General features: G+C 39.9%; 1 protein-coding gene across 1 annotated transcript in view; it reads right to left on the reverse strand.

Annotated features, from left to right (window-relative positions):
- The window catches only part of LOC145450801 (uncharacterized), a 57,522-nt gene extending 45,499 nt beyond the window's left edge, over positions 1 to 12,023 (reverse strand). The window contains exons 1-10 of the mRNA XM_080329307.1: positions 11,624 to 12,023; positions 11,390 to 11,561; positions 8,528 to 8,654; positions 6,384 to 6,534; positions 6,082 to 6,312; positions 5,689 to 5,970; positions 5,495 to 5,597; positions 966 to 1,088; positions 788 to 908; positions 170 to 378 (exon numbers count right to left, since the gene is read on the reverse strand). Coding sequence (XP_080185433.1) covers positions 170 to 378; positions 788 to 908; positions 966 to 1,088; positions 5,495 to 5,597; positions 5,689 to 5,970; positions 6,082 to 6,312; positions 6,384 to 6,534; positions 8,528 to 8,654; positions 11,390 to 11,561; positions 11,624 to 11,923 — 1,819 coding nt within the window. The 5' untranslated portion in view covers positions 11,924 to 12,023. The remainder of the gene's footprint in view (positions 1 to 169; positions 379 to 787; positions 909 to 965; positions 1,089 to 5,494; positions 5,598 to 5,688; positions 5,971 to 6,081; positions 6,313 to 6,383; positions 6,535 to 8,527; positions 8,655 to 11,389; positions 11,562 to 11,623) is intronic.
- Positions 12,024 to 15,416: the final 3,393 nt, after the last annotated feature.

The following is a 15,416-nucleotide window of genomic DNA, read 5'->3' on the forward strand; positions in this document are numbered from 1 at the left end:
CTACTGGATGCGTTCAGTAAAAGTCATTTTTTACTTTGTCGAAACTCCGAATTCTGACAATCATTACATCATTATGCGGATGACGTCATAAAGAGAATACAACGCCGAGTCAATAGTACGCGAAAGAAGTTTGTTTCAATGCTTTATTTGTTATCTCGTCGGTACTTACTTATTTTAAAGAACTCCAACAAAGTACTGTCTGTAGACTGCGTGCTGTAGGCCCCCGTCACGGAGCTCATTATCAGAGTTATTAATGCCAATGGTGGGGTGAAGCCAAATCTTTGGATTTTTATTTGGCAAGCTACGACCCCAAAATAAAATGTCGCAAGCGACACGAACATGTTGGTTATACCGGTGTTCCAGAACGATGATACCATGCTGAAAAAGATATTGCCACGTTATTGCACTGGGTCTTTGCCATGGTCGTGATTCCTAATTACAATACGGCAAAAACCGATTAATATAATGTTATAAAATTTGTGCTTTTTTATAGCATTTACCTTCATTTGAAGTCAATTGACAAACTCAACAACCTCCGAACAACGCTAATCCGAAATGAGTTAATCATACCGAAAAACTAATTAAATCACAAAATATGCCATTTCCAGCAGATTATTTTGTAACCTTGCTCCGCGACGCTTTATACATACTAAAAACCAACAATACGTTCCACCTGTCGCCGCCGCGCCTACTCTGCTAAATTGATTTTACGCATGGTGCTCACTGCTAAGGTATTTTGTTGACGTGAAAGCTTAGGGTGCATAATTCATGAAATCACGTATCATACCTGTCACAATCAGTGTTGTTCCAGTTCACATTGATAAAGCGGACCGCTGTCCCATCCAAAGTATTTGCGACGGTTGAGTCATGTCCTTCGATTGCAAAATGTATGATAAAGCAACAGCTAGCTACAAATGGACTGTTGCATAATTATTTGAATTGACATTATATCTATTGACTGTTACTTGTAACGATTATCCTCAGCATACAGCAAAGTACGACCATTTCGTAACGACTGTCCTTGACTCCATCGTCGTCATTACTCGAACCAACAAAGTTCCAGTGACGCACAGACACGAACATCAGGGCTGTTGCAAAAAAAATGATAGTTCGTGTGACTCGGATCCATGTGACTTGGTTACAACCCTGGCGTTTCGTAATTGCTATACCAGCTAACCGCAGAAGCTCAGGGAAAACACTAGGGATGGTGCGAATGTGAGGTTCACGTTCGCGTTCTGTGTGTGAACCTCAGAAATCCAAAGGTTCACGTTCACAAACGAACTTTGGTAGGTTCTGCACTGTGAACCTTTTTTATATATTATAATTTTCACTTCATTATAACACCTTTTGTTGACATTTATTGCATTTTGACTGGACTGCGGACCTCTGTATGCGTGGCACTGGCAGCATAAAAAATCAACACTAAAATCAACACCTTGACAATCTCAAAATTTTTTACTTGCTTTGTTGAAAAAGTTTGCTCGAATCACCATCTTTCAGTTTGTGAATATTTAGTGACTCTGCTGTGAGCTTGACCCGCAATGATACGTAACATGAAGAGCGAAATACACTACACTACATGTAGTCAGTAGGGATGGTGTGAACGTCTGAAAGGTTCAGGTTCGTGTGAACGCAAACCTTTTTGAAAGGTTCTGTGTGAACGCGAACGTGAAACTCATGACGTCACGTGACGTCATATTGCTAATTCCAAGCCTATCTTTCAATGTAGGGATAGCCTATATTAATGTACACGATACCTAGCGACGACTCCGGCCACATAATGCCACAATGCTGAAGTACATATTGACGTTTTAAACGTCGCTAAATGTATCAACTGAGTCAATCAAATGATATAATGCTCCCATAGAATAAATATCATCCGTCGCATTGCCAACAATTTGGACGGGGACTTGCCAGGAATATAAGCTTACGCCCTAACGGTCTTGGCCAGACCGGACAATGTAGTCGGCGTCTGAGTATTGCTTTATTGATATTGAGCAGAGTGTAAAACAGGTTTTTGTACTTGATACCGGTATTAGGCTACCCGACAAGTTATACAGCTGTAGCCAACACTTGCTCGAACGGATTTAGTTTTAATGATATACAGTAAACATATGAAGTCAAGATTGACCCCGTACGCCTGCTAGATTTGTTCGATCAAAAAACGATATCAATTTCATTGATTGGTTGAATAAGCATCATTCGCTGACTACATTATAGGGTGTCGCTCGTGATGTTGTGTGATTGTGTGGCAAGCTCACAGCGGAGAGTCACTAAAGAATAAACATTCACGAACGGAAAGCTAGTAAAATATTTGAGATTGTCATGGTGCATCCTCGTTTTGTGTTGATTTCTTATGCTGCCAGCCCCATGCATGGACTGGCCCGCAGTTGAAATGCAATAAATTCGAACCAAATATGTCATAATACACTAAATACAGTGAAAATTCTAATAAATGAAAAAGGTTCACAGTGCAGAACCTACCAAGGTTTTGTTGTGAACGCGAGCCTCTAAATTTCCGAGGTTCACACACAGAACGCGAACGTGAACCTCACGTTCACACCATCCCTAGTATAGTCAGCGAATGATGCTTATTCGAACAATCAACGGAATTGATACCGTCCTCTGATGTAAAAAAATCTATCAGGTGTACAGGGTCAATCTTGACTTCATATGTTTATTGTACAATAAAAACAAAATCAGTGCGATTGGGGTGTTGGCTACTGCTGTATAAGTTTTTAATGGGGTAATATATCGGTACCCAATTTGCACTCTGCTCAATATCAATGTCGCAATACTCAGACGCCGAAGACATTGTCTGGTCTGGCCAAGGCCGTTAAGTCATAAGCTTATATTCTCTTGCAAGCCCTCGTCGAAATTGTTGGCAAAGCGACGGAAGATATTGATTTTATGGGATTATTATACCATCTGATTGTCCCATCAGTTGATACATTTGGCGATGTTTAAAATGACAATATATACTTCAGCATAGTGGCATTATGTGGCCCGAGTCGTCGTTACATATCGTGTTCCTGTAAGGCTAGATCACTTCACTGAAATGCAGGGTTCGGATTAGCAATATGACGTAGCGTGACGTCATGAGGTTCACGTTCGCGTTTACACAGAACCTTTGAAAAAGGTTTGCGTTTACATGAACCTGAACCTTTCAGAGGTTCACACCATGCCGAGAAAACACTGCTTAAATGAGGGGTCTCCAACTCAAACGGGTCGTGGGCCACTTTTCAATTTTGGAGAGGCCGCGGGCAACATGGCTTCAATGTCGAGATAAAATAGGAAACGTAGTTTAACAGCCACGTTTTGATAACTCTTCGTCACTACAACGCCGTTCTCCCTAACATGGGCGACGGGCATAGTTACCGCAAAAGAAATTATATTTTATTGATTAAATACAAATTGTCAACAACAAAAAATCATGATCATCACTTTCATTACATTTTGAACTATGAGCTGCGCACGATACATGGCAACACTCTTCAGCAACTAAAGCAGATGTGGCCAACCTTTTTGCTATTCACGGCCGCATCTCGATTATATTTATGTTGAGTATGGCCGCATTCTAGTGCATAGTCGTAATGAACAAACTGGGGCAAAAACCCTCGTTAAACTGTCCAGTGTCCATGTCCATTGCCGGACTAATCTATATACTGATATCGGCTTACTAATGCGCACCAATATCGTGAGTAGTCATGTTATGAATAAGCACATGTATTCATTGTCTATAGACGCGCGGAGCACAAATTTTATTTCCATATTCTTGAGTAAATTCCGTCATTAATACCAGTATTGTTTTACCATAGTGTCCTATAGTTTCACATATTACTATCATATATTTGTCCTTTGTCAGCCCGTATATGATCAAATTCACCGGTAGAGTTAATACAGGGGGTGTCTTCGAAAACTTAGGGAAGTAATGCTGTGCTGCATCTTTGGGTGGGCCAATTGTTATTAGTCCCCTTTGTTGCATGCTGCGATTTCTTGACATCTCATCAGGATTGTCACTATAGTAGAAAGATATTGGCTTCACCAAAACGTAGGCCTACCAGAAACAAATTTCCTTCGCGATGAGAAGAATACGATTACAAATTGGGATTTCTTTAAGGGGCAGATAAATGTTCTCTGCTATTTGCATCTTTACTGTGGGGATCACATTATAAATGAAACTACCATATTAAAATAAAAAATCAACTCGATTTGAGCCGCTCCTAGCGAGAAGACAATTTCAAGAATAATTCAAACCTATCAATTCGTAAATTCAATTTACAAATTGACGGCCGCCAACTAATCGAAAAAAGTGTCGACTGCATAATTTTCTTACACTGCAGCAGATTGGCCACTCCTGGACTAAAGAATCGATATTGGTGTTAGCTACTGCCTAGACATGGTACTTGATGGCAAACTATCTCTTCGTAATGCTTATAGTGTTTCGGGCAGCCCGAAGTCGTTTTCTAAGATTCTCGGCCATTGCACGCCAAGGCCATATGTCCATTCATATTGTCAAATTCATCCTCCATGGAATGATATTATCATCGCTGAAGCCGTATCAGCTAGTGAGGAATAGTGATATTGGGCACGGGAGAATGGCTTGTGTCGAACAACAGCAATATGTTTCAAACTGAAATCATTTTCAGCATCTCAAAATGCTTTACTAAGCATTTTTCTTAAAATACAAAATGAGGTCGCTGGGCGCAAAATAGGTGACCCTGGCTTAAATGAAAGTTTTGGAGACGTGATTAGAATGTCCTCAACAATTGTTAACAAGGATAGAAAAATTATATATTTCTTTGGCAACTGTATAGCGACCACTCCAACCCACTTCACTTAATCGGTGTCTTAAAAAGGCTTAGGACAGTGATTCCCAACATTTTTGGACTTAGCCTATCGCCTCTTATCAAGCTCCACACAAATTTTCGTTGCTCGAATTTATCGATCCGAAAAAGAGGACATATGAAAGGGAAATTTATTCACCTAACTCTGATCGCTGGTGAATTGACTGAAACAAAGTGTCATTCTTCTGAGTATTTGCTCGGAAAACCGGCTTTCGCGTCTACTTTCCGTTGGGTTGAGCTTGAAGAATTAGCCGTCTTCACGTGCATATTTTGGCTGTAGTAATGAAATACATCTCACTGGACGTTCGAACATTTGCCCCCCCCATCGCTCCCCGGCCCCCTTTGGTATTTCCCCTTGTTTCTCAAAATCTCCTATTGGATGGCGATATCGTCCACGTTGTGAACCCCTTGTCTAGAAGTGTGCCGTGAGCACTTTCAGCGCTTAAAGTCGACAGCCCAGGAATCATGTTGTTTAACATGGTGTAACATGCAAAGTTGTCGAAGCGCCATAAAACAAAAGAACAACTCTGGGCTGTTTTACAAGTCAAGTTGGTAAATACGGAATCAAAAATAAAGAACATCGGCCTGGTGTAAAAGTGACTAAAGTAGTCGAAAAACCATGAATATCAAACAAACAACAAACTCACAAAGAAATGTAGCGGCCACCGGCCCGGCTGACTCCTTTCCGTCCGACTGTAGATTTGCTGCAATTTGCCAGCAAAGAAGACAGACACCAACCAATTGAAGGACCTGTTGTAAACACCCCATGGGTTGAAATTGTCGGTTAATTATCTTCGAGCGACCAGTCTTTAAAGCGGATATAGATATAAGCAAATCCCACCAGTGCAATCAAGCGTGTCGCCAATTTCGACGCAGGCCGTCTCAATATGTTCAGATCCTGATGGTTTTGTGTGCTAGAGTGAATTTCGTCACCAACCGGATTAGTCGAAGCTTGCTGTTGAACCCTTCTCCAGGACTGCCGGATTTTTAATATTGCCGGTACAAACGCGGTGAAGGAAAAGAGAATAACGGCCAGAGTTGCCTCTATCTTTGGAATCACCAGCAGAACAAGAACGGCCTGCCCCATTGCATCTAGAGATTCTGATATCAACGGTCCATAATCCTATAATGAGTAAATGAATAGAGACGTTTTCAAGAGGGCCTATATAATGCTGATAGTTTAAGTCCTTGAAACTCCACAACAAACTTAGTAACAGGAAGAAATGTAAATTACCTTAAAATTTCCATTTTTTAATGGGAGAGCCAATTTGCCAATCTTTTTGGTCAATCTCCATGTTGCATACAATATCGCAATTATATCCGGAAAGCACAGGCATGTCATAAGGATCAGCATCACCATGTAGCGCTCATAGTTGGACCCTGACACTGGCAGGTAACGCTCACTGGTACAGTTGCTTGTTGAATAATTTTGGGTGTACGCGTTGGCCAGTATTAGGAGAGTACTCTGGATGAAAATATAATAAATAACATTTCGTATATTGTTATGATTAGATTTCAATATATCTACATAATTACCTTCACAGTGAGGCCTCCTACGATGATCCCTCCAAAAGTGATCACCAGCACGAGAAATTTTGCGACTCGTGTCGCAATTCGTATAAGAGGTCCCTCCTTCTTTTCGGGTTCTTGTCTTTCTTCATGTGTGAATTCATTTCCGTTCCACTCACTGCGTTTGTGATGAACATACATGTCAAACCACAATACCGATTGCGTTAATCTGTCTCGTTTTTGCTACAGTCAGACTATATACAGAGCTGGGCACAATGATTCGAGTACTCGAATCTGAATCGAGTCGAGAAGTAAAATACGATTTTTAATGAATACCGTTATTATACGCTCTTCGCCACTAGAAGTTAATTTATCAACGAGGGTTTAAATATACGATACTATTTTCCACTTTGGTACCCTTGAAACCTCAAGTGTCCGTATTGTAGCATCAGCACCGTAACTGCCGCACCCCAAACCCCCTAATTGGGGGGCCCGAGCTCGAAGGGGGCTCAAAATTATTTCGTGAATTAGCATAAATCATAGAGTATTTTTTGAAAATTCATGCAAATTTTTCAAAATTTTTTTGCGCTGCGCGCGAATTCCAGTAGCTATTTGTCTTTATTATTGGGTATTGGGACAATACCGCGCCAGTACCCCCCAAGACATATAATCAAGTTTTGGTCCATATAACATGCAACTCCAAGAAGTGTGCCAGAACGATCGGCAGCGAGAAAACATTGGCCGAAAAGCTCTATGCCCTTATGCTGACCGAAGACTTCGTTATGTATACAAAATACATATAGGTTTAATTGTCCATAGGCGCCTAAATGACTGGCGCCGAATGTTGCTGACTTTGCAATCTGAACCTCACAAGACAAATACCATCCCGCTGGGGAAAATTTTATGCCAGTGAAGAAATACCAATTTGAAATCATGTGCGTCTCTTAGTTTAGAAGAGCTCACGTTTGGGCGATTCTATATTTTTTGTTATAGCAGACTGGAAGTCACGAAATAACATCATTTAACGAAGTCATATCAACGGGTCCGGCCGCCGAAGATGTTTAATTATTATTTACGGGCCCTCCCGTTTTCAAGACACTTCACTCGGCTCTACCGGTGAATCTAATTACGTGAGTAGAGAGGACAATAAATTGATAGCATAATATATATGCAGTCGCCGATCTGATTGACCGATTTTATCTTAAATTATCGAAAATTTTCGCGCATGGCGCTGCCTCACAATACAGGTGATTTCGTGACAAACGCGAACAACGTGATGGGGGAGGTCGTTTTACACCCTATAGGTGCCCAAGACCCACGTTTTTGGGGGCCTGACGAGGTACTGTTTCGTTCCTGCCAATGGGTATATGTCCGAAGATGTTTATTTATTATTGAGTCGTCCTACCTTTTCAAACACACCTCACTCAGCTCTACCGGCAAATCTGATTACGTGAGCAGAGAGACGATAAAAATTGATAACAATATATATGCAATTCCCGATCATACTGACCGATTCAATCATGAATTCTAGAAATTTGACGCGTTTCGCGAGGTTAGGCGACAAAAGCTGTTTCACTAAACAGACTCCCAACAATATGATAAATAGCAGTAAACAGGGTATCGCTGGAGGGGGGTCTGGGGGGCTAAGCCCCCCAGAAGTCCGGCCTATAACCCTATGGGGGGGGGGCCCAAGACCAAAGTTTTTTTGGGGGGGGCTGAGGAAGTGCTGTTACGGCCCTGTGTAGCATACAAAACATAGTAAAACGCTAAGCACAAAGCAAATAGCACATTTACGATGTCATGCAATAGAATCGCTCTTGGTCAGAAATATACCAAAGTATCTTTATTGTGATGAATCACAGGCATTATATCCTTTGTGGTGGCATAAAAGGTATGTATTTGAACTTTGACGTATTGTATACTGTTATGACATCATAATGAGTAGTACTCGAATCACTCAGGTAGGCCTACTCGATTTTGCCCAGCCCTAACTATATATAAATGTGAAAAGGTCCGGTTTTCGAGTATGAACTGCATTGGGTTCGACGACAGATGCTTTCGATGCTCGATTATAATTCGGTAAGTTCGTTGTTTTTGGGTCACAACTTTTTAGAAGTGGTGTAAATTCTAAGTTTTAGTATCAGTACAATCCCACACTGTTTTATACGTACCGATTGGCAAGTATAATGTTCCCGGCAACATTAACAAAACTCTTCCTCCGAGTTCTTATTTCCGGTGGAACATGATTGCGAATGCTTGGGGCGGGTTGATGTTGTTGCGGATTCATACCAATTATTCCTGAAGTGTTAGGAGTGGGTTAAACGATTCGAGCCTGAATTCCAATAGTTCTCTTTCCAACCGAAAGTAGATGCTCTTGAGTATCAAAATACTAAACACAGCTTTTCCCATCAAGAGTGGTTTTGTCGGCAAAAATTAATATTGTTCCGATACTGAACTTGAACCGACTGGATGGAGCATGAACCGGATCCGGATTGTATGTCCGACCGGATTTTCTCATTTTTAGCCGGAGCTGCTTCGGATTCGGATCAGTATAGTATTTTTTACTATGAATATGACAGTCTCTCCCTGTCCCACCGTCGAATCAATAGTTAAAATGAAACGTTCATCGAAATAAATTAGATGCACCAATTTGGCATAATTTCCTCAGATAAGGGTTGGGTTTGATCTTTGAGTTTTTAAATTCCTGTTTGCATTGTTTCAATCAACATTCAATACCATCCTGTGAGTAGATGATTTATATCAGCGTTTTTGACGTGTCATTTCTAGAATCCGGATTAGTAGTCGGACCAAAGCGTTGAAAAACATAATCGGAGTAGGACCAGCAAATTTGCCTATCCGTTCAGCAATAGTTCCCAACATGATAGCCCTATAATCTCTATTTGTTAAATCATATAATATCATTTGAAAGATGCATAACATTACGCACTGTGGATGGTGTGGATTTATTTTGAGGTCGCGTTCGCAAACTAACCTTGGTAGGCTCTGACCTGTGAGCTTTTTTCATTTCATTATAACATATTATGTTTGTTTGTTGGTTTGTGGTATTCATGGTGTTTTTTGACTATGATTATTACAGCATGGCCGATATATTCTTCGTTTCTAATCCACAAGTGCGGACTTGTGGCACGGTCCACATCAGGGCTTTTTGTAACAAACCGCTTACGCTTGCGCGGATGAGACGCAGGGACTTAGAAAAACCTCCAACACTTCGGTAGGAATTCTGGAGTCGACCAGCACGGTCGGATTCGAACCAGCAACTCCATTGGTGTTTCAGCTGTGGATTGTACCACTACTCTATCTCGTCACTAACATATTTTGTTGAAAGTTTTTGCATTTCCACTTCCGACTGCTCTCTGAATGGCGCTGCCAGCACAAAAAGAAGTTCAGCATCAAATGAGCATGCACCATGACCCTTTCAGAAATGTTGTTCGTTTTGTTAGAAAAGTTTGCTCGAAATATTCGGCCTACTTTGAGTGAGCATGTTTAGTGACTCTATGTTGTGAGCGTTACCCGAAATAATAACAATTATCATCAAGGAATAAGGATCGACATAAACGGAGTTGATATTATAAAGAATGCATCGTTGTATAATGATATATGATCTGACAGGCGTCCGGTGTCTATCATGATTTGATATGTTTATTGTATCATGAAAACCAAATCCGTTCGATTGGAGTGTTGGCTTCAGCATTACTTAATTTTGAGGTGATATTTGTAGAAGATATAACTTAAACTTTATTCAATATCAACAAATAAATGGTTTGACGCCTTAAAAGACATTGTCTGGTCGAGCATTGAACGTTGAGGCGTAAGCTTTCGATTCCCTTGATAGTCCTCGTCGAAATTGTTGGCAAAACGGTGGAAGATATTGATGGTATGTGTGTCGGGGGTTGCCGACCCCTGATGTACTATATTACGGAAATGTACTGTTAGAACACGCATTGTGGCGTCCCGTGACATCATTGTTCCATGTTCATTTGCACGTTCACGTCATAGTACCTTTTACAAGGCTTCACTCTCATCAAACGGAGTTGACTTTTATGATACAATAAATATATCAAAAAAGATTGATTCCGTACACGTGAGAGTTTTTTTTACATTATACAGCGATGCATTCCTTACATTCATTTCGTTGATGTGAATAGTTGATTGGCTGATTCGCTGACTACCTATACTTATGTTGAGTGTATTTCGTTCTTGCTATATAGTGTGATTGCAAGCAAAGCAGTCGGCAAGGTGCGCGGTCGTTTCGTACTGAATTCCTTTTCACGCTGCCATCGCCATGCGCAGAGTGGTACGAAGTCGAAATGCAAAGATATTCAATCAAATATGGTAAAATGACGTGGAAACTGTAATAATGAAAACGGTTTACACTGCTGAGCCTACCAAGGCTCGTTTGCAAACGCGAACCTCCGAAATTAGAAAATCCGAAAATCCGAAATTCGGAGGTTCACACACCGAACGCGAACGTTAACCTCGCGTCCACGCCATCCCTAACATTTACAACAAGTGCATTTCCTATGGGGTATTTACAATTGGGGTTATATCCGTTATTCGTGTCTATCGTCATCAGATCTGTATGAGTGCGTCTTCGAGGAGGCCAAGTTTGGTCCATATATTATTGTGGCCAATAATGATTGACTTGCGGAAATACAAACATTGATTCAATTCCACTGCCTCGTGTTATTCAAACACAGTTTCCAAGTGGATTACGACCTATACTCCAGCTTCATCTTTACAAACGAGCAATCAATGTTGGCTAGATTAGACCTGCCACATATTATTATCGGGACGACGAGCGAAAGTGCGCAATTATTTATTTTTGACCTTACTATGCTATTCGATTTAGCTGTTAATATCGATATTTACAGCGAAGAGCAATGAATCTATGGTAACTTCAAGGTTGATGTTTACATAATCCTCAGCATTTTGTGTTTTAGAAACCGAGTGAATTCTATTATTGCTTTGAAATTTGTCAGAGGAGATTTCTTCAAATCTATCGCCAAACTCACCTGTGTGTTCTGGTGGCGTTTCTGTTTCAATAAAACTGACGAACGAGTTGTCAGCATTTCTTTTCAGACGGAGTGTGACACCGGTAGAAGACGAATGTTCCGTGGCTTCAAAAACGCTCCTTCCAGCCTCCGATACAACAACAATATCTATCTTCATTACATCTGCGACAGCCTGTCAGTGTTAGCAATAAATCGATATAATGGCTGCACCGAGATGTGGGGGTCTATAACTACCTGTAAAACTTCATCGTTTATGACTTCGATATGCCCATTCGGTCCGTTAACGGGAGCATACTCGGGTTTCCACAATCCTGATTTCTTCAATCTTTTCACGCACTTCGATTTCAATTTCGGAATGTGTTTTGACGTGAATTTGACATTCTTCCGCTGACATTGATCGCAGATAGCCTCGTAAAAACTTGAAGGCCTGTCTTCAACGTCGGTTGGCTGAGAAGGAGTCATTATTGTATTCGGGGGAGATTCAACGAATACATCATCGTTGGAACTTTCGTCGTTGGAACTTTCGTCGTTCATATGAAATTCGGAGATATTTGCAGACAGGATATAACTATTGTAGGCAGATTGCTCAAAATCACTGCAACTCGACAGTTGACTTCGATTGTTAATAAGATGGACTCGTTAATATTTTGTGACTTTACAATTTGGAAACTCACGGTATATAGCTACACTGTACAATGTACTGTACATACTGTATACTAGGGCTCTTCAAAAATCACTTTTTTTCTTAAATCGCACTGACTACTTGATAAAATTGTTAGGTTACCTAATTTAAGCCTACATACCAAATTTGGTTCAATTCCAACCAGTAGCCGCATTGCTACAGGAGAAGAAAGTTTCTATTTATTATATAAAAATAAATAACAAAAATTTGAAAATTTTCTGTTTACCCCATGCAAGTGTTAGGTTGTCTATAGAAACGAAGTTCACCAAATTTGGTTGAATTTCAACCAGTACAAGCGGAGTTATCGCCTTCGAAAAATTTGGATTTGAATAAAATAGTATTTACGGTAGTTAGTATAATAAATAATTAAAGAATTGGACACCGTAAATACTATTTTATTCATAATCCAAAATTTTCGACGGCGATAACCCCGCTTCCTCTGGTATAGACAACCTAACACTTTCATGGGGTGAACAGGAAATTTTGTAATTTGTTTGTTATTTATTTTTATATAATAAATAGAGTAACTTTCTTCTCCTGTAGCAATGCGGCTACTGGTTGAGATTGAACCAAATTTGGTGTGTAGGCTTGAATTAGGTAACCTAACAATTTTATCAAGTAGCCAGTGCGATTTGAGAAAAAAGTCATTTTTGAAGAGCCCTATACTGTATACATACTTAACACAACGTATTATGCAACCCATGCACTGCAAGCTCACAAGAGCAATTTTATTTTATGAAATTATAGATTGATAGGCGGCCTACTGACACAAATGCGAATGGAATCACGGTATGTGTACCCTGTACGGACCCACGGATGTGATATTTTAACACAGCTTAGAATCAGACTTTGTCAAAGTATATCGTCAGCGTTAGCGGTAGTGCTCTGGTAAACGGAGAAGTAATTTAGTAAATGTCCAGTCAATTACAAGTAGAAGCAGTTTTTTCAAGAATGGCGAAATACTTTAACTGAAGGAAAAAATGAAGGTCCCAAAAGTATGCAGGTAATTAGTTCGCAATAAAGTTCGAATTGAGACAAGTAATTAGTTTTACATAAAACGGTAATTAGAAACGGAAGTGATATAAAAGCAAGTGCGAATAGTTTACGTAAGTCTCCGAAAAGTAGAAACACGTCAATACTGTCCATCTCTGTCAAAACGAAACTGGGCCGTTTTTTTAACGAAAAATATCTTTTTCAGCCTGTGTGGTTAACGGCCGAAGATGTCGAAACACAGTGTTTAAGAATCAACGGCAGCAATAACATTAAAAAGAATTGACTTCGAACTTAAGTGTGATCGACACTTGAATGACATATCGTAGATTCCTACGATCAACATTGATCTTACAAGGGAATCCGAGCAATATCATCAGTATTGTATCCGTTTACATCACGTTTTATCATAAATTTAAAATATACTAAATTGCTTTCGAACTGCGTGTCGTGAATAACGAACGGTCACAAATAATGGCAAGCAGCACACCGTGAGTATATAGTATATGTAATTGCTAGTGACTAGGCATTAGTTAGGATGGGCCCCGACGGTGGCATAACGGTCAGAACATGCCAGTTCGTGACCCCTCCCTCAATGATCGCTGATGACCTGGTGTTACAGTTATGGGAATGGCTGATCACTAGGGCGGTTTTTTCTTACCTAAAAACGGAAGATTTTGACCTAAAAAAATCTAAATTTTGACTTTTTTGACCTAAAAAAACTGAAATTTGACCAAATTTTGACCACACGTATGCAAGTTAGGTGTTTTCGCATATAACGCTAAAATTGTACTACTTATCTTCATTTCTGGTTGGAACTGTCTGTCCTTACAAAGTAGATTGGCCTGAAAAAAACGTTTTTGGCTCAAAAACTGACAAATTTTTACATGAAAAACTAGTATTTTAACGAAATCTGGCCCTATGCAGAATTCCAGTAGTTACATTACGTATTCTGGTAGAAATAATTAAAATTTGTTGTAGTACAACGAAAGATCATTTCCTACATTCTCGGGTAGAAAGATTATGTCCAAGAACGGAGAAAGAACGTTCAACAGCAGCATTTGTTGGCTGACAACACTGAAGTTGTGTGCACACTGCTGGTGACAAACCGTGTTGCTTCATTCTGACAATGTTGTCTATATCACAATTTTTCAGCTTGCGCTTCTTGATATAAGAACCATGCAATGTCCAAGCAGTCTTGCTTCAGCTAGGATATTGCGGTACGTTGACCATAAAACCATGTCACTATTTGTTTCATTTGACCGTTTATGATTCACAATGAGCAGACGATGGCCCGTGTACAACGGTAGGCCTATAAAGTAGGCTACAAGCTGTAAAATATCAAATGATAAGTTCACCGACAGCACAAAATCTACGATACAAACGAAATGCAGAGGTCAAAAAATGTTTGACTTTGTAAACAATTTTGACAAATTTTGACCTAACGCTACAATTTTGACCTAATTTTGACTTTTTTTGACATGTCAAAAAAATCGCCCTACTGATCACTGATCAGGTGATCTTTCGCTGATGAGATAATAATGAGCAATAAGCTGCAGTAGGCCATGCCTTGATAATGAATCGGTAATAAGTTTGGTTCAGAACACTGCGGTCGCTGACAAGGTTGTAACAACGAGTAATTTGAACATCAGAGTATTCGTTTGCGGCAGTAACAAATGGTCGGGAGTGTTTCCTGTGCCTACTATAACATTTATGAGAATCTAATCCTTTTTTGGTGATGGAACTGCTGAATCGTAACCTAAATAGTACAATCCACTTCAAATGTCGACTTTCACCCAGCTGCGTTCGGATTATTCGCGTGACCGGCGACCGTCATTCCGCTGTTTCACACTTTCAGAATCAATACCAACTACAGTTGTGTGACAAGAATATGTGACGAGAATATCCAATGACTGTATTAATTCGTCATCTCGAAACTTAACTCTTAACAAAAACGCGAATCGAATAATTACCTACTGGATTCAGGTATTGTACGGTTGAAATTCCTTGAGTTCATTTTTTATAAAGAATCTTATAGTACGGCTTTGGAATCCATTCGGGAGATGAACGATAGTCAAATTGAGGCAATCAAAATCGAAATATATTGACTTTGTCATAGTGTTAGTTGAAATAGGTTTTAACACAAACATTGCAGCCAACTTTCACCCAGTCCCATTTCGGATCAATTATATTCGCGCTATCACCATTCCCCTGTCTCGATATTAATACAATCTCTCAAGGTCTACTATAGCTGTGCGACAATTATGGAATCGCGAGTAACAATCACTGTGTATTCGTTGTAACTTATATTAACACTGAAATAGTGTCCGTATAATAGACCACATTATGAGAGTA

Source organism: Botryllus schlosseri, chromosome 11 (genome assembly GCF_051294905.1).
Source record: "Botryllus schlosseri isolate E-star chromosome 11, Bs_hap1, whole genome shotgun sequence".
Taxonomy (NCBI): domain Eukaryota; kingdom Metazoa; phylum Chordata; class Ascidiacea; order Stolidobranchia; family Styelidae; genus Botryllus; species Botryllus schlosseri.